The sequence below is a fragment of the Fulmarus glacialis genome, unplaced genomic scaffold, assembly GCF_000690835.1.
Source record: "Fulmarus glacialis isolate BGI_N327 unplaced genomic scaffold, ASM69083v1 scaffold36325, whole genome shotgun sequence".
Taxonomy (NCBI): domain Eukaryota; kingdom Metazoa; phylum Chordata; class Aves; order Procellariiformes; family Procellariidae; genus Fulmarus; species Fulmarus glacialis.
The window spans coordinates 1-24214 of record NW_009214260.1 but is presented as its reverse complement, the minus strand read 5'-3'; the positions used below and the strand labels follow the sequence as shown (position 1 = coordinate 24214).

The following is a 24214-nucleotide window of genomic DNA, read 5'->3' as shown; positions in this document are numbered from 1 at the left end:
GTAGTGAAAAAGGTTGAGGGCAGATGACAGAAGTTAATTCCCATATATTCATCTTCCTGGGAAAAGGGTCCAGCAGACTTCCTGATGTTCCCTCCCTCAGCTGATAAAATGCCGTTCTGGTTTCGATGTGTAAACACGCTGGAATTTGCAAGAGATCAGCTCCCGCGAACCTCATGTTTTCGGCTTTTAAAAGCCCAGGGCACTGCAGCTTGACAGATCTGTACTCTGTCCCCTTCCGTCTTCCTCCCGTCCATCTGTTTGTGGGATTCTCATGCCCAGTTTGCCTCCCTGTGGTCTTAGAGCTGTTGAGCTTCAGCCTTGGAAGAGGCAGTGGTGGTGGCAAAGATCCTGCAGAGAGCTATTAAAGTGTTACCAACAGTGGGAACCAAAGCTGGAAAGCTTTCTGGTAGCTGCCTGCTTCTTTCATGTCAAACTGGTGGCAGCTTGGGGCGGGGGGAGAACCCGCCCAGGAAAAAAAAAATTATAAATAAACAACAAAAGTGTGAGCGTTTTGCTTTAGCTTTAAATGTTTGCTCACTAATTTTCCCTATCCTGAAAGACTTAAAAGCCCTTTGATATTCTACATGATGCGTGTCCAACTCTGATTAGTTTTTGTTTTATCCATCGTAGGGTAAGTTGGGCTCTTGTGCTACTGTCTTATCATTAATGCAATTAGCAAGTATTAATTTGTGATTGCTGGAATAAACTGTGGTGTTTAAGTGTGTTAAGAGTCAGTGAAAACAATTGTGTTGCACAGATCTGAATCTAGAATTTGGCCTACAAAATCAGACTTTCCCTTTCTCCTGAGAGGTTTGGAGGAAAAATGACACCCAACTTCAGTTTCAAATGCTAACCTGAAACTCTTGCTTTTTTGTAACCTGCAGGTTCAATCTGGCTTTTCAGTTTTCAAGTTGAGAAATCAAAAGTAGTGGTTTTTGTAGAGGCAAAGTCTTTTACTCATACTGTATTCTGTTGTAGCAGAATGATTTTTTGTGTGGTGTGGGGGTTTTTTTCCCCTTTCGTTTTTTAAAATCTGAGGTAGAAATACTTCAGTTAGTAGGTTTTCCTCTGGAAACCTATTTAGCCTAGTTTGCAAAGGAGAGAGGCAATTGTGTTCTTATTTTTTCCTAAACCTTCATTACTTTCCTGTTGCTGGAGCTTCTGAATCTGTTGGTAAGTTCTAATGAGATTTTTAAGAGGTCTCAAAATAACTGAATTTTGTGAGGTTTTGTGTCTGGGCAGAGGAGAGAGATCTCCAAATTGCTTCCCACAAGGAAAAGGCAGGAAGAACTTTTTAGGTGCATTTGTTCAGCTGGCTGCTTCTGCTGGCACATGCATTCTTCCAAAGTGGACATGATATCTTTTGCCTACTGCACGTGTGATAGGAAGAGTAAGGGATATTGCAATTGGGAGAGGAGCTGCAGGGGAAGAAAGAAAGATAAATAATCACTTAAGGTCATATTTATCTTCAGTGTACTATCGCCTGGCCCAGCATTGTCCAAAATTCTTAGGTCTTAGCCTGTAGGAGCCTGGCAAAGTTAGTATATTGGTTTCTTCAAGACAACTTTACCTTTCTCTCTTCACTTGAAGTTGCAGGCAGTGCTTCAGTCTGGGTAAGTGTTTGTCAGTTCTTCCCTCTGCCCTTGATTTAAAAACAGAATTAAGGCTGTGGGGTTCTGTTACTTACTGTATTAAATAGAGCCTCTCAAAGCAAATGAATCCAAACTTTAAAAACAAAGATAAAAATCATTTATTTATGTTTTAAATAATAGTGTGGAGGGAGGGTGCCACCTTATACGCTAGCAGAATACAGTATGTTTGTCATGTTAGTCTTTGGTTAAAAAGTGTTAATTTTTCTTTTCAGCCAGCAGCTGCAACAGCTAGTGTTACTGCAGTTCCTGCTGTAAAGCCTTCGAGTACTGGAACACCTGTAAAACTTCCAGTTACAGGACCACCTGCACAAGCTATCTCCCAAAAGGCAGTCTCTGTGAAAGCAGAGGGCACAACAGTAGCACAGACGAGCGCTTCTACAGTAAGGGGAAAAAAAAGTTTTTAATTAAAAATTAACATTCTCTATATTCATCAGAGGTTGGAGAGCCAGTGCAACATCTAACAGTCTTCTCTTTATTTCCACACTAGGAGATGCTAGAGAATGTGAAGAAATGCAAGAATTTTCTTGCTACACTAATAAAATTGGCATCTAGTGGACCTCAAGCCCCTGAGATGGGGCAGAATGTGAAGAATCTGGTGCAAAATCTATTGGTGAGACTTTTTTTTAAACCAAGTCTGCATCATTTGTGTATTGTTTTTAACGTTGATTTCATAATAGTATTGCTCCTTGTCTCTTTTTTTTTTTTTTAAACAGCTGAAGAGTTAGATTTGTGGCTGGGTACATCTGACTCTCTTTAAGTCTTACATTATAAGTCTTATTTTAACTGGATACCATGCTATATTTTTTCCCCCTCACATTCCTGTTTCATTTTATGCACACAGGTAACTGACAGCAGGAGGAGCTGGTAGTGTTAACACAGTTTCTGGGTCTGAGCTGCTTTTTTTCATGTTAGTGTAGTTTTGAGTCCTCAATGGCAAGAGTATTACCGTGGAAGTTGTAGTGCAGTGCTAAGTCCGTACTACTGCTTTACTCCAAGGCAGAACTGACTGACAGGTTGATAGTGAAGCTCCAGTGGAACAAGCATGACATTATCTATGTCTTTAGACAATGGGATAGAGAAAATAACGTGGTGGCTGCCAACCTCTCTCTCCTTGCAGGTGGCTTCCGTATGCTGCTTCGTGCTGTACCCCAGCACAGCTGGGTTTTCTTGGTAACGATTTCTCCTGCCACTTCTTGTCTTGGCATTTGACCGCTGCTGCTGTTTTGTTGTTCCACCGTAGCAGAAGGCTGTGGGCTGCTGGAGGGGGATGGCTTTGCTAGTGGTACCAAAGGACTTTTCAGTCTAGAAAAGCGTGGTGTGGACAGAGGTATAATTTCAGAGAGCAGATTGTTTGAAGATGCAGCCTTGCAAAAATTTGATTCCTTTGCCTCTGTGTCCCTGCTGGACTATAACCTTGCTTCTGTAGGAAAATACTAGAGTTGTTCCTTCTTGTGCTTACAGTACTATTATTTATTATTTTTTTAAGAACAGTTGTTACCAGACATGAATACATCGTTAACTGTGCACTTGTGGTATTTTAAAAATGTTGTTCTTCTGCCATTCAGTATATGTATATTATTTAAATGCAAGATAAATTAATGTTTCATATGTATGAGGGAAATGAGTAAATGACAGCTGTGAAGTAAAATGGTTCTTAAGGCAGCATCTCATGAAGTGGGTGTCAAGCGCCTTGTATGCACTGAGATGTAGTATACCAAATCACTGCATCTGTATCGGTGAGACCTCGGTGATCGGTATCCACAGATCAGTGAGACCAAACAGGCAGCAGATCAAATGACTAAATAGGAGAGCTGCTGTAAGTTCTGTTTGTCTGTGAATATACAATCCTTAAAACCCCAGCTCTGGTCATGTAGCTGCTTGGAACTGTTGTTCTGAAGGAGAATATGGGTGAGAGGAGTAACTTCTCTGCGGAGACAGAGATTGGTGCTGGGGTCCCTCTTCCTTGTGTGTCTGTACCTTCCTGGAGGAGGTAATGTTCTTAGTGACTCTGTGGCAGGGTCTTACCTGGGAGGGTGAGAAAGGGCAGCAGCGTCTGGGGCTACCCACCATCTTAGCCCCATCATGGTGGCACTGTAGTAGTGAGTGAGGGGTCTCGGAAGTCTGCTGCAGCTTCCTAACCCTTCCAAGCCCTTGAGTTAGGTGTTTCTGTTGGGGCAGAGTGGAAAGCATTAAGAAAGGAGACTGTACTCTGCAAGGCAGATGACTATTACCGTAGTGGTATGTAGAAGTGATGTTCTGATGTTCAGTTTCTCCTGCTTTTCAAAGATGATGTTAAGGGTTCTGCTTTGTTATGCTATGTATGCATTAGACTAGAATTGTCTTACAAAAACTACTGAGTTGTCTTTTGTCTCCGGTCTTTTTAAATTGATCTTTATGCAGATAAACTACCTGTACAGGAAAAAAGTACTGGTAGTGGATTTAAAATATCTCTGCATAACAATGAGGTACTCAAAAGGATCAGTGCTACTTATAAACTTGTTTCTATCGGTTCACTTCAATGAGTGGGTGTTTGAACAAGTATCCTTAAGTGTGTTAACTGCCTGTAGTTGAAGAAAGTAATTTAATTTGATAATACTACATCTAAATTACAACATCATTCTATCCTAAAAATCTTCTGTTTAAAAATACAGGAAGAAAAAAGCATTTGAGTACTGAAATTGAACAATTCCATGATAATGTAAATTTCCATGGATTTTTTTATACATCTGGGAAAAAATATGGTAGATTCATAGTTATAACTTACCATTGTAATTATACTTTCCTCTTAGGAAGCAAAAATTGAACCAGAAGAATTTACAAAAAAGCTATACATAGAGCTCAAGTCATCTCCGCAACCGTATTTAGTTCCTTTTCTCAAGGTAAGTGTCTGATTGTGGATATATAGTATTTAATGAGGGAAGGGAGGAGGACCAGAAAAGAAAAGGAAAGAGGCTGAGCATTCAAATAGGTTTTTGCTCAAGTCAGTTGAGGTTGATGATGCTTAACCTAGCCTTGTGTGACTGTTGCTCTTGGAAGGACAATTTTTTTGGGGAGGGAGGATTTCAGAAGAGTAATTTACGCTGTGTTCTTAAATTGGAGAGTAATTACCCTCTAGTCGTTAGTGGAGACTAATGTTTTGGAAGCTGGTACATCTACAGTAGAGCAGCTATACTAAGATATAATTACTTACTTTCTCATCAAAACTGTAGCTATTCTGAGTTCTAATACAGAAGACTGACAACAGTGGCTGTGCACAGCTTATGTAGTATTTAAGCTCAAAGAATCTACATAAAGCTATTCATCTGTCTGCTGGTTTGTGTTTAACTGGATGCAGAAAAAAACCCCACCCCTTTCTCCAGAAAGGGTCTGACAGGACTACTGCAACTTAGGAAAAAGTAACCCAGGGCAATTCTACCTCCATTCAAGCAAATAATCACATAAATGAAAAAATGCTCTCTTAACACTTTTAATCGTATGGCGGAATGGTATTAACAAAATAAAAATGAACATCTTCGTTGTACAGCAAGCGTTAAATCCCAGTGAAAACATGGAAAACTTGGTTACATTTACTTAATTGCAATGTACACGGTATTCTTAGGCTTGATAGATCTGTACTTTTCCTTGGCATTCATTATAGGCATGGTGGAGAATCAAGTAAGAATGGTTAAGTGGTAAAGTTGGGACAGAGGTTTTCTGGAATTTCTCCTCTTCCTTAGTATTTGACAGCACATACAACAATCCATGTGATAATATTGATATTACTTTAGATGGCTGGTTAATCTGTTCAAGTGTGGGATGAATTTTTTTTTTACAGTGACAGCCTTTAAATGCTTTGCTAGCAAGTTTGCCATGAATCTAGAAGACTAGTCACCTCTGCAGAGCTTGGTCACTTATTTATTCTCTGTTTAGTTCCCTGGAGGCTTCTTAAGTGCCCATGCAAAAGCTAGAAAAACTAACAGCTCAGCGTATGGGTTTTCCTGCATCTAGTGCAGCTCTGACTGCAGAAGGACCGGGCTGTGAGTGCAGGGTCAGTGTGACTGGCAGAGGTTTCCTATGAGCTGCGCAGAGTCTCAGCAGAGCTCTACTAACTGCCAGGGCAAGTTTGGCATCAGAAGTAGCGTAGCTGCCTTCTGCATGGCCCTGGCTGATGAACCCCACTGGATGTAGGCTGGCTGCATGTGCGTGGGGCCAGCTCAGGTGCTGTTGTGCTGTGTTCCCAAAACAGCGCAGGTGAACCTCAGTAGCTCCACACAGACCCAACCTAAGTCTGGCACAGGTAGACGTCATCAAGGGCTGGTGAGTCCTGACAGCCCTGGACTTGTTCATGCAGAGGAGCTGAGCCAGAGGGTGGCTGTGCAGCACTTGCTAACGCTTCTACCCCTCTGGGTCCCTCAAGGGTTTATTAGCTCAGGCACAGAATTGTCCTCATGCACTTGCAGAAGTGCTTGGCCTGAGTTAATAAGCCATCCCACAACGTGGAGAGCTGCTACATATGGTGCACAGAGGCAGTTCCACAGGAGTTCAGCTGGGTTCATCAGCGTGGGTCAGACCCTGACCCATCACAGCAGAGCCGATGCATGTTTCTCCTGTGGCATGCTGCCAGGTATGGGTATCATCTAGGCTTTTCTGTTTTGGGCAGTATCCATACTCCATAATCCTTGACAAGCTGCTCTCTCCCTGTTGCATGCTATATTGATGAAATACTGTGACTTCAGAAACGTTGTTTACTTTTTCATGGTCAAAGTTAGCTGACTTTGTAGTGTTACTCATCCTTTAAAACTTCTTGCACCCTGATTGCTTTTTTCCAAAATACCTTAAGGATGCGTAGCTGATACACACCAGTTAGGTCTGGTCTGTAACTCTGAGCAGCTGTGACAGGAGTGAGTGCCAAATGGAAGGTGACTTCAGGAGCACTTCTCTAAGGTGCTACGAGGAACTGTGCTGGCCTTGTTTGTGGGGGAAACGCTTGCAGCTGGAGTCTGGAAAGAAATGTGATAGGGCTTATTGCCAATTCACTGTTAGCTAGTGAAGTGGAATTTTAGGGAGGATTCTCTGGAGTTGTCTCTTATCTTTGAGCTACAGGTTTTTGATGAAGTTGTTGCATGTGTTTTGTTTTGTCTGTTCCAATAGGTGGAAAAGTACAGTAACTTTGGCTGAAAAGCCTGCTTGATTTTTCAAATCTGTGCTGGATGCTTTTGGTAAATAAATTGCATCAGGAGCATGAGGAAAGCTGAGCAGCCTTTTAAAAGAAAAGGAAGTGAACATTAAAGATAGGTGTGCCACAGAAGGTCTAGATGTCCAAACAATTTGTTCACTTGGTATATTAGCATGTGAGACAACATGTTCCTTTTGCATGAAGCCCAGAGCAACAGCACTGTGCTGGAGACTCTTACAGGCTTTAAAAACTGTTGGGGGGGGGAAGGTTTGTGAGAATATACAGGTAGCTGTAGAACTGATTTCCCCTGGTTCTGAGCCATAACAGATTGTAAATAGTCAAGGAGAAAAATCTGTAGAGGGCTTGAAGATTATTCTGTCCATTAACCTTCTCAAACATAGCTGTAGTAAAAATGAGATGTTGCCAGATACCTTTACTAATGTTCTCTTGTTGCACAGAACTGTCTGGCTTAAGTTGTGCTGCTGCAGCTATACAGGCATTATTAAAGTGATATCCCCCCCTAGTGTAGATACAGCTGTATTGGTATGGAAGTGCTCATATCTTCAGAGTTTGTTTCTGACTTTATTGGATAATTTGTAGTTCTCTGTCAGACAGGCTCCATGGAATAAACACAGCTGTTGCACTATAGGAGGGGTTTTTGGCAAAACAAAATTTTTTGAGGTAGTAAACCAGTTAAAATGGTCTTTTTCTAGAGCACAAATTTCAAATTGAAAAATCTAAACAAAAGAACAACGTTATGGGTGAGTTTCCCTATAGATGGGATTTGCTACATGCAATGAAGCTGTGGTGACTGTTGACCTTTGCTCAGCCTGTCTTGGTGATTCTTGTGGTCTTCACTGAGCAGTATCGTCATCAATTTAAGGATGCCTGAATTCTAGCAAAACTTGTTTGGAATAAGCAATTTATTGTCCTATGAAAAATTAAATTGGAAGGTGAGGAAGAAGATTCAGTTGCTAATGTATCAGTATTGTGGAAGACTCTGCTGATGTTACATCCCGTGTTTTTTCGTTTTTCTTCTAGAAAAGCATGCTTGCCTTACGGCAGCTAATGCCCAATGCTCAGAGCTTTATCCAGCAGTGTATGCAGCAGCCAGCTCCAACCCAAGAAGCTGTTTCGACTTGTACCTCTGCAGCACCAACTCCTTCAATAGCAGTGGCAACCTCAGCTGTAGCAACAACTTCTCTTCCAGTTATAAAACCAGTGTCTGCCTCTGTAACAGTCACAGCCTCTCCGGTTATAAAACCAGTCCTTGTCAGTGCATCAGCGACAGCTTCTCTGCAGACAGTGAAGCCTGTTCCTGCTTCTGCAGTGGTGACAGCATCTCTTCGGCCTGCAGCTTCAGTCCTTACCACAACGATAGCAACATCAGGGCTGACTGCTATCCAAACTGTCAAGCCAGTCTTCACCTCTGCGGTAGCAACATCCTCTCTCCAGTCTGCAAAGCCAGTACTGGTCTCTACAGCGGCATCTTCAGCAACAACCCCTCTCCAGCCACTGAAACCAGTCATTGGAACCCCAATCAGTATTAAAATCTCACAGCCAAACTCCATCGTTGCACAGTCAGTGGGTGCTCAGCAGGTGGTTAAAGTGAAACAGTTGGTAAGATGAATTTCTCTGCTTCTCTGTAACTGGGGTTCTTTGCTTTCGCTCTTACCGTTTTGTCAAGAGGATACCAATTTGGATCTTAGCGGGAGTTTTTAGCATACGAAGCTAGTCTGTCATGAGTTAATCAGTTATGTTTGTCACAGGGATATTGAGCTGTTGCTGAAAAGGTGAATCTAAAGCCAAACTGTAAGCTCGGTCTCTTGCAAGACGTGCTGACCACCGTTCCACCAGACTAAACCTCCAGCTTGAGACACAAGGGAATATGAGTTCTGACCTCTGCAAGGAAAGAAAAGGCTGGAAATGCTTGTTCTAGGAACAGAAATTGCTGATTGGATGCTTATGTTAATTACTATTAGATGCCCTGTGCTCCAGCTAGCCACCAGAGATTCCAGTCTTTAGCTTAGTAGTTCCTACCCTGGATACTTTGCGGGCACAGGTGGCTTGATGACGTTTAGCAATATGTTAACTGAAATATATGAACTAGCTCAAGGAGCTTTTCAGAGCAGGGTTCTGATCTCCAAATTTACTAAGACATGTTAATTATGAAGTCATCCAAAAGTGAGCTTTTTCTATCAGGCCTTATTAGCTAAAAAATTCCAGGAGGAATAAATGTCTTATTAAAACAAGACCCTCAAAAGCAATGTGTTAACAGTTTTTTCTTGGCACAGGTTAACTTCTTGCTAATGTTAATGTTAAATACCAACAAACTATGGATCACAGGTATACCCAAAAGAGCAATGTTGTGAAATACATTAGGTTTGGTTTCTGGGTGTTAGAGATGCTGAGTAGTATGCTGTCTGACTGGTCTACCCACAAGTAATGTTCTCAAGTATTTTGAGAGAATAGTCTCTCTTTGGCAGGTGAAGAACTTGATTCTTGAATAGGACTTCCTTGTAAAGATTTGTTCCTGAAAAAGAGGAAAAAACATTAGACTTCCCGTGAAGCTAGATTTACTTTCCACAGGTATAGTAGGGCATCTAGTGTGTGAATTTCCTTTGTAGTTTCTTTATTGTGTATACTTTATTTAAGAGCATTCAGAGCCCTAAAATGTTTTGCTTTTTCAATTTTCTTCCTTTCAAAGTGCATAAGGTGGATGTAATACAAGAATCCTGCACTCTAAATAAAGAGCTTATGCTACCAGCTTTTCACCTTTTCGGACTTTCTTAAAAAGAACAAAGCACTCAAGTATTTGGAGGGGATGGGGGGTCCTTTTTATGAGTGGTTTGTTTTAAAAACAGTTATCAAGCATATGCACTAACAGTCTTCGATAGTAGTAGCTAAAGCCAAATTGGAAAAGGAGTTGGTACCCTTACTGTCTTTGAGGACTAAATTTGAAATTCCAGCCAGAAGAAAATGAGGGCTTCTTGGGTTGTACAAGGGCTGGAGAGCAGTTTGTTGGCTACACAGCAAGCCATGTAATCCAGGGGAAAGGTTGACCATCTGTACAAATAGACAAGGAAGCTTAACTTGACACTGGGGAGTCGAAACACTTCTTGAATATGATATTGGTGAACTCAAGGAATGACTTCTGCCTCCTCCACTACTGCAGTGTGGCAGCCTATTGCAATTGCTTTTCTTCGCAGTGCCTTGCAAGCATTGAATTGCATACAAAACATGTTTTTATCCTCATTTGGGTAGATCCCAGGCACAGTGATTAAAATACTTGCTCTTCAAAATACTTACTCAATTTTGGTCTTGGGTGTAGTTGAGGGGCTGAGTTGACCACTTCACAGCTTAGCCTTATCAGGAGCTTGGTGTTTGTTCAGGCAACCTATTAGCACAAAGAGCAAGTTTGTAGCAGTGGCTGCATCTTCTAGGGCTTCCCTGGTGTGTTTCCTTGAAAGGACAGAGGGTCTGTTTCCTCCCACAAGAAAACAAATCTGGACCTCCCCTCCCTAAACAGAAGGGTCCTGCTGCCAGCTGAAAGGAAGCACGTGCCAGCTGTGCAAATCTGTCCATACAATGCTGCCAGCAATTTCTTTCCCTTTCCAGCCCTCAGCGTTGTTTGATGCCATGCACTCCCTCTGCATGCCCATTTCTAATTTAGGTTTCTCGTGCTTGAGGAATGTAAAGCGAACTTTCATGTGCCAGCTCCAATGTAACATTGGTGGTGCTTGAGTGCAGCACTGCAGTATTTTAATGTCAAAATTGTGACTGGAGTGATGCAACATGTAACTGTCTTTTCTGTGGCATGATTATCGAAACTCTGGGTTTATATGGTAGACATTGAGGGACCTCTTCTTCAGGGATGCTGTTGGGGTTGATCGCATGCCTGCGCCAAGTTGCACATTGAAAGGGGTTCCCTCCCACTGGCTTTCTTAACACAGCCTCAGTTAAGGGCATCGCCGTACATAGAAGTTTCATCTTGGAAAGAAAGCTTGTCCTGCTGTAGTATTGCTTTGTCTCTTGTTAAGCACAATAAATGAAAATTTAGATTACCAGCTGCTGGCTTCCAATGGTGAGAAAGCTGCTGTGAGACTATAACTTCATGTTAAGCATAAAGAGCGAGAGTTTTGTGGTGTAGTCCCCGCAGTTACCGGTGAGACATGCTCCCTGGACATTGCTAGCGGTTGAAGCAAGGAGTGAAGTGCTTGTGCTATTCCAACCATTTGTTCTCAGTGAGTTGTTGTTGGTGTCGAGTCCCCTCAGATCTGAGCTTTCTTGAGCAGAGAATCTCCTCTATTATTTTTCAAGAGTTTTTTGTCCTGGATGTATGCTTTTGCATTCAGCTGGTGAGGCTTCCTTCATGAAGCAATACTGCTTGTAGTGTGTGATGATACCTTTACCATCTCTCCGCTGCTCTCCGAACTTTGCTTTATGAATGCCAAACAGGTTCAAGTAAGGCTAATCAAAGTCTTTGTCAGGCAGCTGTCCCTATGCTGTCAGCTGGATGTTGCATTGCATGTTTTTTTACTTAAGAGTGTTGGTGGTTTTTATTCTGATGTCTCTGTCAACCTACTTAACAGGGCACAAAGGAACAGTCCCTTTTCTTTGTTACTTCTTGCTGCTAACCTGAAGAAAAGAGGCAATAGCTCTTTCTTACAGATATTATCTATTTTGCTAATACTTTTTTCTGGCATTAGATCCTTGTCGAAATTTCTAGGATTGTTGCCCTGTTCTCTCGCAAGTCCCAAGGACTTCCAGCTTTTGTTAGTCTAGCAGCTAGAATAGCAAACACAAAATCAGCTTTACTGCCAACACATCCTTTCTGTTTCTCATTGATCTAGTCTCCTCGGTTACTTGCCTTACTTCCCATTCTCCACCTAGGCTATTGATTTAACACTGCCTATCTGTTCTTTTTGTTTGCTGCACCTTCATCTTGAGTGCTTATGTTTCAGTGTTGTGCATGCTGAAGATGAAACGCCATTCTCACTGGTGGTAGGGAGGATCTCTAGGTATGTGGCAGAGCCTGTGAGTGGTTTGTCCAAGCTGGTCAGTGGCTCAGTAATTATCTGAACACATAAATGATGCTGTTTACATTATTTGCAACTTCCAGCGTATGGAAGCTGGATCTTTCAGAAAGATCAAACTGCGCTTTGGTAAAAACACAGAGAAGCAAATGTTAGTGTCTGTACTACTTCATGACGAAGCGCTGTATGTGTGAGCCTTGACTCTGGCTACATTCTGTCCCTGTACTCCCGTGGTTCTTTCCTCTTACGGATCTTATGTTTCTTCTCAAGAACTGTCTGTTCGTTGCCTGCTTTTCAGACACCACCTTCAGCTCTGTTATTCTATGTTACTGCTGCCAAACCCTGATGCTATTAATATGGGGATGGGTGGCGTGTATCTTGACTATTTGATACACAAAGTACCTCTTTTTGTGAATGTGTGATGCTTATGCTGATGACATTTACTGATAAATCTGAAGTTAGGTGACAGAAGGAGACAGCCTAATTTCTGAAGTAGAATAAATGTCAATTCTTTATTTAATTAAACTTGTGCAGTGTTGCTGTACAAGCACTCTTGAGACTTTCTGAAGTTAAAATAAAAGATGTAGATTTCTTGACCCTGAAAATTCCTTTGTATTAGCTTTTTGCTGCTAAAAAAATAGGATTCAATCTGAAGATGTTGATAATTTTGTGCTTTGGTAAAAGCACATCTTTCTACTACTTGTAATGAAGAATGTTTCCAAAGGATGTATCAAAAGCTGCAGCCCACATTCTGCTTAGGAGATGTAGAAATGAGGCTTTTAGGGATGCTGCAATTTTATTGCTTGCTTGCATTTTAATAGCTGCCCCTGAAGAGAAAGAATTAGTATTTATGGGCTATGCCTGTAGGTCTGCGTTGTGATGACATCCTGTTGTCTGGTTTTGTTTCTTTCAAGAGCCTCTTTAAACAAAACTATCACCCCCCTTCCTTTTTACCCTTCAGCAGTGTACTGATGTTTTTGTGGAGAGGCTCTAGTTGCTCTAGGTGTTGCTAGTTGGTACTTCGTGTTCCTGCTAACTGATGTATTCAGTGTACTTTTGCTTAACACTTGGAAACGCAGCATCTCAATTTACAATTGATGTTGTGGCTCCAAAAATGCATTAGTAACTTTACAGTGTGTACTCTTAATTCTTGACAGAAAAAGGATTTCATGCAAGGCTTCTAACTGTTCATTTTGGTGTTCTCTCTTTTTAACTAGGTATATATGATAGCTACCCACTAGGTGTATGGTATATGTGATAGCTACCCTTTTGAACTTATTGACAGGCAGACTCAATATTCAATTGTTAGTCTGTTAAGTAAGACTTACAGAGAGGAAAGCCTCTTATTGTAATGGATTGTGTAATACTCGGTGAAACTCGTGTAATATTGTTATCAGTAGAGAGTAGGGGTGAAGTGTCTGTTAGAGCTCACTGAGTGAGCTGGAGCTTAAAGCTCACCACCAGTTTTCAAGATTTCTTGTCATGAAATAAAAAAAAAAGTGAGGTTTTTCTGAGCATGCTGGTTGCTTTGAACTGAAAGCTAAACATGCATGCATGCCCAGCAGCACTTCTGGCTGAATGAACATGTTGATACTATTTGCTTCTCTGTATGTTTAGCTCTTCTCACTCTTGATATTGGATATTCCACTTCCAGGTAGTCCAACAACCATCAGGAACCATTGTAAAGCAAGTATCCACACTCCCGCAACCCTCAATGCTGACCCTACAGACATCTGCTGAGAAAAGGATGCCTCTGAATACACTTGTTCAAACTAACCAGTTTCCTGCAGGTAAAGTGGAACCTCTTTAATGGAGAAGGGAGAGGGCTGCTGAGGTATAGAAATAAGTGCCTGCCGTTGGTAGATTGTAGGAATGTAAGAAGGTAGTTGTCTATTGGGAGCAACCAGCTCTGTGCAGTAAGTTAAACATCTTTACTGTCTGCTTGGAGTTCTGATGAGAAACTCAGTGCCATGTCTACTTCTGGCACCTGTTAAAAGCATGCCAATCAAACATTTGTACTTTTTAAAATACTCGAGTAAGCTCCTTGCAGTGAACTTCGTTTAAACCATGATGCTTTTGAGAGTCGTTTCATGAGACTTTGCTTTTTCCTTCAACAGGTCCAGGTTGATGCATAATGTGAGTTTGTCTCAGCCAGCCAGTTTTCACTAAAACCTTTATCACTGGTCAGCACAGAGGAGGATGTTTGCTGGGAGTGTGTAGGGTTTTTGGCCATACAGAACATGTAGAATGTAGGACTCTAGAGTATCTGGTTCAAATGGACCTAATTAGTTGTTACTGAGTCTGCAGTAGCCTTTGCTAGAAGTATGAATTGATTAAACAATTGTCTTAGCATTTTGCTTTCTACTGTGGTATGTTCTTTGTTTTGTTTTAGGTTCCATTCTGAAACAAATTACCCTGCCAGGAAATAAAATTCTGTCGCTTCAAGCATCTCCTGTTCAGAAAGCTAAAATAAAAGAGAATGGAGCAACATCCTTGAGGTAAAAATAAACAATATCAGAAGTTTACTATAGGAAGGAATGAAAGGAACAGACAGCAAGTATGGGGGTGGGAACGGAGCCCAAATAAAAGCAACTTTCTTTAGAAACTTGTTTATGATAGATGTTTTTCACGTTATAATACTAATTGGCAAGGGGGAACTTAAAAATTTTTACCTTATAGCAGATGTTAATTATTCTTAATATAAGACAACTGTCCTGATGAGGTTGGATTTTCATCATGCTGTCACAAGAGTGTAATTATATAAACAGCATGCATCAATATGTATCAATTTTTCATTTGAGGAGGAGGCATATTGATCTCCATCCTATGAGTACTATTAACTAATCTAAAGCAAAGTTACCTTGTATTAAAAGCTCTCCATAGGATTAAAGCAGATGTAACCTCTGTTTTTTACTGACAGCCGGATAGCATTGAACTGTTATTTGGACTGGCTGGTAACCTGTCTAAAGCTCTATGCTGTATTTCGAAATCTTTTATTAGCTCCTCTTACAAGCTTGTTCCTTGTATGTAGAGGTGAAAGTCTTTGACTACACTTCTAATTATGGCTTCTGGCATATTCTCTAGGCCTTTAGATTACAAGAGTGTTTAAAGCTTTTAGTTCAGGTAACTGATTAACTTTTCAAAAGCAGAAATTATTTTTGTAGCTCTGAAATGTAATGTTGGAGAAGAGGTACAGACTGCCCTAAGCGTTATTGGTCTTATGACTTTAAGGCAAGCTTGAAGTTGCTCTTCCAGGGATAAAAGCAGACATGATACCTTTGTCTTGTTGCCCAGTTGACTTCTCATCTCTTGAAAGCTACAGCTTTGTGTGCACTGATACAGACAGAGCTGCTTTAGTTTACAGTAACATACAGTATACAGCAGACACTTAAAAACACTGGTAGTCAGAAGTTGAAATGAAAAGCTGATGTTAAAGCAATAGCTCTGTTCAGCTGCCTCAAGCTCTTATGAAATATACTTCAGAATATAATTTGGGATGTAATTTTGGGTAGTGATGTTTGAAAAAAATCACTTCATAAATATCATAATTAAAAAACAAACAAACCAACCCCTACAAAAAAAAAGAAACACTTTTTTTTCCTGTGATCTTCCAATTGGAATATATCAAATGTCTTATGTAAAGAAGTTTGAATTCTTAAAGTTCCTTCCCTGAATTGTTAAATTCTTAGTGTAGGAAAAACTCTGCTTTTACAGTGTGATCCAAGATGGATTTCTGTTCTTGCTTCTGGATTATGATTTTCAAAGTAGCTTAAGTCCATGAGAATTCAGATTTGAAATCTCTGTCTCACCTTTAATTTTTCTAGTAAGTTTCGTCTTTGAAGAGTTTATGACTTTGGATACACCCCTGGTGCTTCTTGTATTCACTGCTGTAACCAAACTTTCTGACTTTAAAAACTACGTATGAGAATCTTCATATATCTGAACCTGGGCAGCGTGTACCTTTTGGCTTCCTCAGTCAAGTATCTCTGTTCTCTGAGCAGGTCTAGCACCACATAGCGTTAATCTGGCCTGGGCAACAGATGTTCCCCGGTAAGCCGTGAAGTGGTTTTTCTCTTCTGTCCTGACTTTCAGTATTCCCAGCACAGCTATTCCTTGTGACCTGTGATCCATCAACTGCTGGTCACGTGTGAGGCAGAGAGAAGCACCATGGCCCCTTTTCAGGTTTTGTGATGAGGTTTTGTTATGGGCAGAGAGCATGCCTTGTAATTGATGTGATTGTACATGTGACACTTAAAACTGTGGTCTCGCTTTGCAGTATGTCATTGAGCCTGACTCCCTCTGCCATTGCGTGACTAGGTTAGGTTAGGTTTCGAGAATGTAATACTCGCTAAGCCGTACTTAATAAGCTGCAATTTGACCTTGTCTGCTCTTTAATGGGCTGTTTTAGGTTGCTTGAGATGAGCAGTAGAAAAAAAGGCAGTTTCCCCCCTTTTTCCCCTCCTCCCCCCCAGTTAAAAAAACCCTCTAGAAATTATTTCAGCTAAGCATGGACATTGCTGGCACTTGATTGCCCCATGGCATCTGTTGTAAAGGGCAGTCTGTTTTAAAAGCGTCAAGATTTTTATTAACTGCTTTACGTACTTCTGTGAAGTATGTGCTAGAGCACCCTGGAAGAAATAAGACACATATTTGCATCTTCAAATATTTGTTTTGCATCTATTCTATTAAATAGAGTTGTTCTCCAAAGCACATACAACTCTGACTTGTGCATTTTGTCTGGAAGGTATCAGCAATCTCAACTAGCAGACAAAACAGGAGTGAGACACCAGAGTGGAGAACATCTGGGCAGCTGTTTCTCCTGTCCTGTGGTGGTGGGAGCGTGGGTGCTTCTTGCTCTGCTGGAATTGTTCTGTCCCAAGTAGTTGTCCTTGATGGTGCATGGAGGTTTGGGTTAAGCGTGCCTTTCTAGTTTTCCCTTTGACTGTTGTATAAAATGGAGTAAAGATGGATTCAGAAGAAATGTGCGTTGGTCAAACACCAGAGGGTGCCACAGACTCACTTTTCAGCCAATACAGGCAAATTCACAGGTGTGAGGTGCATCTGCATTGCTTGGGCTTCTTTTCCAGTGGAATGTTCAGTATAAATGTCGAACCTGACTTCATGCAGGGTAATGCACAGAACTCCATGTTCTGTTTCCCCCCTTGTCCTGATAAGCTTAAATCACTGGAGACTTAGAACAGCTGGGAGAGTTTTTGTTGTTGATTTCTGGGTGTGACACGATCAAATGCAAAAAGCATTAAAGGAAGCGATGTAGAAGAGGGACTTTACGGAGGGATTGCTGAAAATGAAAGCGAATTCATATCCAACAGAAGCATCTTCATCTATACTTCATGTATACTCTGGAATATTTTGAATTTATCACTTTAGTAGGATGATTTTTATAGCTTACTCGAAGTACATGATACCTTACTTAAAATGATTGAGGTTTGTTTGAACAGCAAGGAAAAAAGAATAGTAAAACGTGCAAACTTCTTCAAACTTCTTCATTGCTTCTGAAACTTACATTAATTTTTAGTGAGCACTACTTCTAAGAAAATGTAATGATAGCTTCTTTGGGTTAAGTAAAATAAGTGCAGCAGTGTTTTCATAGGTGCAAATTAATTGTTCATTAAGGCTAGTGACTCAGTGACTTAATGCAAACTTATATCCCACAGTGAAGAAGTTAGAATTGGTCCTTAAAAACAGTACGGGCAGAGATGTCTACTTGCATATAAGCTCCTGTATGTGTGTACTCACAAGAGAGACTGTGTGCATGGAAACGTTAAAGAAAATAGTAACCTGATAAAGGCTGGTTTTAGAGAACTGAAACTGGTGTATGTAGAAAGTTGGATAGGTGTATAGTATAGAAGTTTACCTCCTCCTTGCTTTAGTATTTGGAGTATATGGCCGGATTAAAAGCTAAAATAATCTGCGTGCTATACAGCTGTACCTGAGGTGCAAGCACCCTTACTTGGATTCCATAAACAGCTCCATCGGGGTAATGTCAGGTTCCAGCACCTGCAGCGCTGATAGCTTGTGACATACGTTCTTGGTGCTAGTTGTGCTGATTTTGTAATCTCCTTTATCAGCAGATCTGTGGCAGTCACTGCACTTCCGTGGGATTCTTGTGTCTGCCACCAGCAAAGACTTCTGTAGTGGTCATTAAGAAGAGAAAACTGGAGTGTACTTGTGAAGATCAGTTAGCACTCAATTAGCATGCAGTGAAGCTTCATTTACAGGCTTCTTGAAAGATCAGGGTCTCTGCTAGGCTGATAGAGCATGAGTATATGCTTGGAACTGCTCAGTTGCTGGTTGTGAAGGGGTAGGAGGAGAGAAGCTGTTCTGGCAGCGGTGACTTCAGCTTCAAATTGTAGCTGTGGTCACTTAACCGTTCTGACAATCCTATAGGGTTTAGCGCTTTTCTTAGCACAATGGATTTGGGGCATAAGCCTAGTCAGGAAGCTATGTCTAATTGGACTTAATGAATGAAGCTGGTGTGAGAATCTGTTGGGTGTCTTTTTCCCTGAACAAATCACGTAGAAACTCATAGCCATGAGGGCACACAAACGAACGGCAGGAGGAGTAGGGGAAGGCTGGACTCCTTTCCTAGCCAGGCTTCTCTCTAGAAGTTTGAGGGAGAAGACTTGCGCCATGGAAACTTATTGAAGCCTAAAGGAGAAAATGCATCTATACTTGAAGAAAAAAATCCCAACATTTTCTTGTGTCTTTTGAGTATTGCTCAAACCCAACCCATGTTCTAATAACTTCAGCTTCTACCTGTTGCCAGTCAGAAGACAGCCTTCAAGAGATCCCATTTCACCTAAGAATGGCAAGTTTCTGATAACTAAGAGTTAAGGCTGCATAGCATTTTCTGAAGATGAACTATTATCGAACCTTGCCAGCGAATACTTTTCAGGAGGGCGGGGTGTTGGGGTTTGGTTTTCGTTTTCTTTTGTTTTCCAAATCGAAAGACCTTCAGATTGAGTGCTTCCACCTGTCTGTATTAGTAATGCCGAATAGTGTTCTGGTTCTAAACCCTTGAAGCCACCATTAGGGCCTTTGTCACTTCGTGAAGCAAAAAAGGCTTTCTTTTGATGATCTAAACTTAATTGAAAATAATTGGGTATTTTCATTGCCAAAGTCTTGCAAAAACTTATCCCATATAAAATTCATTCAGTATTTTAACTAAAATGATCTTTTTTTTTTTTTTAAAAAGCTGAGGCAGGTGTTTTGCTTAACATGAGCTTTGCCATGATTATAGCTAGCCTTAGTTATGTTAGCCCTAAGTATGCCAGACTTGAGTTTTTATTTTGAACATGTAGACCAGAGCTGCTACAGCAGAATCCAGCTAATGGAGGGATGTTAAGAACTAGAGCTCTGCTGCTGTTCTTCAGAAGCATAGCATCCTCCCTGTTACATACATAAGCGCTCTGTGGTAGAACTGATTCAAAGGGCAAGGTCTGGTTGGTTCTGTATACTACTGACAAGGAGCGTTTGTATCTTATTTTTTAAGCGAACTCACTAAAAGAAAAGTGAAGATCAGGTTTGTGCTAATACGCTTGTGCTGTAAGCTTCAGTTTGTAGGATAAGCATCTCAGTTAGAAAATGGGCTTGTTTATAAGTTCAATGAGTTAGTATTCAGCTTTATTCAATGCTTGGTTCTACCTGGTGAATTAGAGTTTTAGAACAAATTTCAGGCTGTAAGAGCGGTGGTGCAGGGTGGGGAGCTTGTGGGGGCTTTTAATCTAGGTTTACCTCAGTTCTTTCTGAGCTTACTCAAAATTTCAGTTTCATGTAAAGAATTTGCACGCCTAGCAACTGAGGCATTAGTCAAGCTAATGCTTGAGAGGCACTTCACTGAAGTGTGAAGGCTTTTAGGAGCCCTCTGTCCCTGTCCATGCTCACACTAAACATCTATTGTATAGGGGTAGCCTCCAAGATACGTGAATGTGGCCGAGAGGTTTTTTTTTTTTAATCCATTGTGAACGAAGCATAAAATGTTGGTTTTCTCTTTAGTAGAGATGAAGATGACATAAATGATGTGACTTCTATGGCTGGGGTCAATCTTAACGAGGAGAATGCGTGCATTTTGGCAACAAACTCTGAGCTCATTGGTACAGTGATCCGCTCTTGTGCAGATGAACCTTTTCTCTCCTCAGAAGTGCTTCAAAAGAAGATCTTGAACATAGGTGAGAACAAACCATACGTAAGAGATATGTACGGATGCAGTATTTCCTTGCCTGTTTCATCAGCCAGCCTCCAATCTTTGAAGAAGGAGCTGGAACTATTACTGCCTGCCATCTCAATTCATGTATTTCTACCAAACTATACTGAGTTTTTACTTCCCCTTCTGTGGAAAAATCTTTCATTAATTTTATGCAAAAGAGATGTTAAAGCTGTTTGTATCAGTGAATAATACTGTGGAATGTATGTTGAATGGCTGAGACTAAACTGTAATAGGAAGTTTTTAGTGTATGTATCATCTCAGCTGTTAGTTTCTGAGCAAAATAATAACTGTTGCTTAGCAATGTTGTGTTGTGTCAGAGCAGGGAGCATGCATTTGTGTAGCACCACACTGATAGGTACCGCTGCTGTCTATAGCAAACTGGATGAATGTTGCTCAACTCCTTGCTCCTGCTCTCTGCCTGGTAGCTTGCCATACTGGAACAGTGAGCTTTACAGCTGAGCATTCAGGAGGGCCTGCAGTTTCTATGTGCAGTCATAATTCTGTCACAGTGGTCTAACTACATGATCACAAAGTCTTTCTACACGCAACTTGTTCTTAGTCCAAACTAAGCAGCCAGCCTGTGACAAGCATGTAACCTGCAAATGCTATCTGCTACGTCATACATCCCGCACTACTTAGCGAGATGTGCCATCTGAGCTGTATGGGGCATAGCTGAGTGAAGTAAGTGCTGTGCTACTAGTGGAAAAGGGAAAAGACACACTGAAACAGGTGCCTAGAAGCTTTTCTCAAAATTCAGTAGAGGGTTAACCGGTCATCCATGGGAAGTAGATACTAGGAAGAATAAAAAGCTCTACAAAAACATAATGAGAAAGTACTTCTAGAATAATTGTCTGGTTTGGGGTGGGAAGACAATTCATTGAAAGATGGAAAATACAAGCCTGGCTGTTTCATGGCTAGTATGGTAGCTGTTCCACATTATTAGTATTGATAGTATTGATAGTATTATTAATATTAAAATTAATTATTTTGTTATTGTAATTGATATTATTAATAATGATAATTCATGTCGTAAGTGAAAAGTGTTTTGATTGCAAGGAAAGGAATACTCTCAGGGAGTACAGCGATTCAGAAAATGAATCTTCTGCTCTTGAACTGAGCCCTCTGGTCTAGGAAGAGAGTGTGTGTGTGTGTGTGGAGGGAGGTCTTGCGGTTTGGGGGTGTGTGTTTTTTTGTCTTCAAGTTGACGTTTCAGTATTCTGATAGTATAGTGGGAAACTGCTGAGGAAGTGTTGAAAGGTGCTTGAGCAAAATGAGTTCTGCACTCAGCTAGGGTACAGACCAATGCTTACTGGCCAAGATCAAACAGTGGGAACACTTTGATCGTATCTGGGAAGACATTGTAGATTCTTCCTGTCTTGCGAGATTGTTATGCATTTTCAGTTAGAGTAGCAAAGGCAAATGAAATAGGTGATTAGCTTTTTTACAGTGTACTGTTTATCCATTCTTAACGCTCCACTTGGCAATAAATACCGAAATGGGTTTTGAAGGCGTGCTGTATATTGCATCATAAAGTATTACAGCCGCTGTAAATGCAGTGAGGGGCAAGGAAAAGTGCTTCTGACGGGTAGGGTGTATGAAGTGTGTGAAACTGCTGCCTGCCATGCCTACCAGGGAGAAGTTGCTGCTGTCCAGGTGTCTTGACAGAGTTGTGTTGAGTGATCGATGGTGTCAGCCACGGGAAGGCTTCTCCGTCGGCAGCCTGCAGCTGCAGGAAGGTTGCGGAGGTGATGCCCAGCTCTGGGCACGGGGCTGAGACAGTTTTGCCTGGAGCTGTCACCAGCCTCGGTCGCAGCTGCTGAAATGCAGAGAGGCAGTGGCAGCCCGAGAGAAAAGGTTGAGGGTGATGGCATGATGACCCCGGCTGTGTTGTCCGAGCTGCTGCCGTGGGATGGTTGGGTCTGTCTGCCCCATGCCGGTCAGTCGAGGCAGGTGAGAGGGTCCCGTGTGCCCGGAGTGCACTGAAAAAACCATCCCCGCTCATCGAATAAATGTCATGAGTTGTTAACAAGCGCGGTGTCAAGCAGGGCAAAATGTAATTCTCTATTTTTTTTAATTACTGGAATTAACAGAATATGGCACTAATTTCTACAGCTACCGCCTCTCCCCCTCCCCGAACATGAAGCTTGATTTGTGTTCTTATTAACTTTGTCCTATAAATGACCTTGCAAGGAGAGTGGTTCTGGAGGCTAAGTGAAACAATGTCTATATTTTCTGAAGCTCCAGGCTAAGTTTTATTAATATAATGTCTAAGATCTTTGAAGTTGTGACTTTACCAGGAAAATCATAATCTCCAAACCTTTATTCATAATGGGTATGACTTCCAGGGGGAACAGAATACCTGCTGTGCTAATTATTTCAATTATCAGCTACTACTAAAACACGTAATGGATTTTCTCTGCTTCCACAGGTAAAAGGCATGACATTATGGAACTTAACTCTGATGTCGTGAACTTGATCTCCCACGCTACACAGGAGAGATTACGAGGGCTCCTAGAAAAACTAACTGTAATTGCTCAGCACAGAGTATCAACCCACAAGGTAAAGGAAATCATTAAGCAAGTTTCGCACCAAAGTTTTTCTGCTTTGCAGCCTTGAAGGTAAACCTCTTCCAAGTATAGGCACATCATATGCAATACGTGCATTTTCAGTATCTACCAAAGGCTGGTTTTGTTTTAACTGTTCATAGCCTCTAATTATTCCTTACGTTTCCACCTATCCACTTGTTGGATAGGTGCTCTTAAAACCCAGCATAAGAGTAAGTGCATGCGTTTCTCCTCTTCCATAGAAGTGGTGGCTATTATACAAAATCTGTCTTGCATGGTAAATGTAAAGCTGGTTTTGAATGCTCTTGGTGGTCGGGTTGATTTAGGGGCTTGTGTTTGCTTTATGCATTTACTGGTGGTGGAACTGCAGTATTGGCTCAGTAAAAACCCTTGGGAAACTGAATGGAGTATTTTATTTTTAGAAAGTGCTCCATGTGAAGGCAGAGACCCCTTTGATCTTCAGGTTTCCGGAACTTTTTTTCTGCCAGTGCTATTGAAGATTCCCTCCCCTCTCTCTTGTATTAGCTCCATTCAATATAAAGCATATTGGGTTCCAGTGAGCCAGTATCCCTTAAGATGCTTGTATGGTACAAATGGTAAGCAGTAACTTACTAGTGGCCAAAATAGCTCTTTGAGGCTTTTTTTTGTCATTCGATAATAAGATATTAGTTGGTACTTTTTTCAATATCAAGCTGATTTAGGAAAAAATTGGAAGTTGGAAGCAGATGTATCTGTCAACTCTCAAGTTCTTGTTTGTTTGGGGTTTTTTTTTTACGGGAACTTTACACTTAATGAAATTTAACAAGAGCAACTGACTGATGGGATAGGAGTTATTTTTGTACTGAAGACTTTTTATAGGCTTTTAAGCACTGGAGAAGCAATAGTAAAGAGCAGGAACTATTTGGAAACTTCTGAGTATTTATAGTGATGTCTGGAGCAGTTGGAGTATGCGGTTCCTTGCCGGAAGAAGATGCAGTAGAAAAAAAATCAATACAGAAAAAGTACAGAGTTTTTTATGAGAAGTCTTTAGAAATTGCACATGTTCTGTGTTGTCTCTCCAAAGTGGGAGATCCAATAGAGCTCGTGAGCAAAGGTGAGGTGGAAGCTGAAGTCCTAAGTAACCAACAGGACTTAGTGGCTTGCAGACACCAAGGATACAAGGGGATGTTTTTGGACAGTGGGCTTGATGGGGCTGATTTCTTTCCTGTTGAACTAAAGCAATAGAAAAACTGATAGGTTTTTGTCTGATTGAATTGCCAGAGGCAATGATAAGATTATAAGACTGCAATAAGCTTGCTTTCTTTTCCTCTTTTCTCAAAAACAAACCAAACAAACAAAGTAATGGGCATAATAATCCCAGAGGCATAGGTACCTTCTTTCGTTAGGCAGATGGTATTACACTACAGAGGCGTGTCCTAAATTATTGCGTTTGTGAGTAATAATATTGAGAGATGCTGACAAGTTTTTAGAAATCTAAGTTCAAGAACAGAACACTACAGGGTTTTGGAGCCCTGTTATGTATTTATGTATGTTTTTACACAGCCCGGTATTCCAGCGGTGTTCCCCAGGGCTCAGTTTTG

At 41.1% G+C, this 24214-nt stretch overlaps 1 protein-coding gene across 1 annotated transcript in view; it reads left to right on the top strand.

The window, feature by feature from the left end:
• The window catches only part of TAF4B (TAF4b RNA polymerase II, TATA box binding protein (TBP)-associated factor, 105kDa), a gene marked incomplete at its 3' end in the record, with an annotated part of 35944 nt that extends 13315 nt beyond the window's left edge, over positions 1-22629 (top strand). Inside the window, exons 5-12 of the mRNA XM_009578496.1 lie at positions 1865-2032; positions 2140-2262; positions 4442-4531; positions 7849-8427; positions 13498-13633; positions 14236-14341; positions 19863-20032; positions 22499-22629. Of these exons, the coding sequence (XP_009576791.1) occupies positions 1865-2032; positions 2140-2262; positions 4442-4531; positions 7849-8427; positions 13498-13633; positions 14236-14341; positions 19863-20032; positions 22499-22629 (1503 nt within the window). The remainder of the gene's footprint in view (positions 1-1864; positions 2033-2139; positions 2263-4441; positions 4532-7848; positions 8428-13497; positions 13634-14235; positions 14342-19862; positions 20033-22498) is intronic.
• Positions 22630-24214: the final 1585 nt, after the last annotated feature.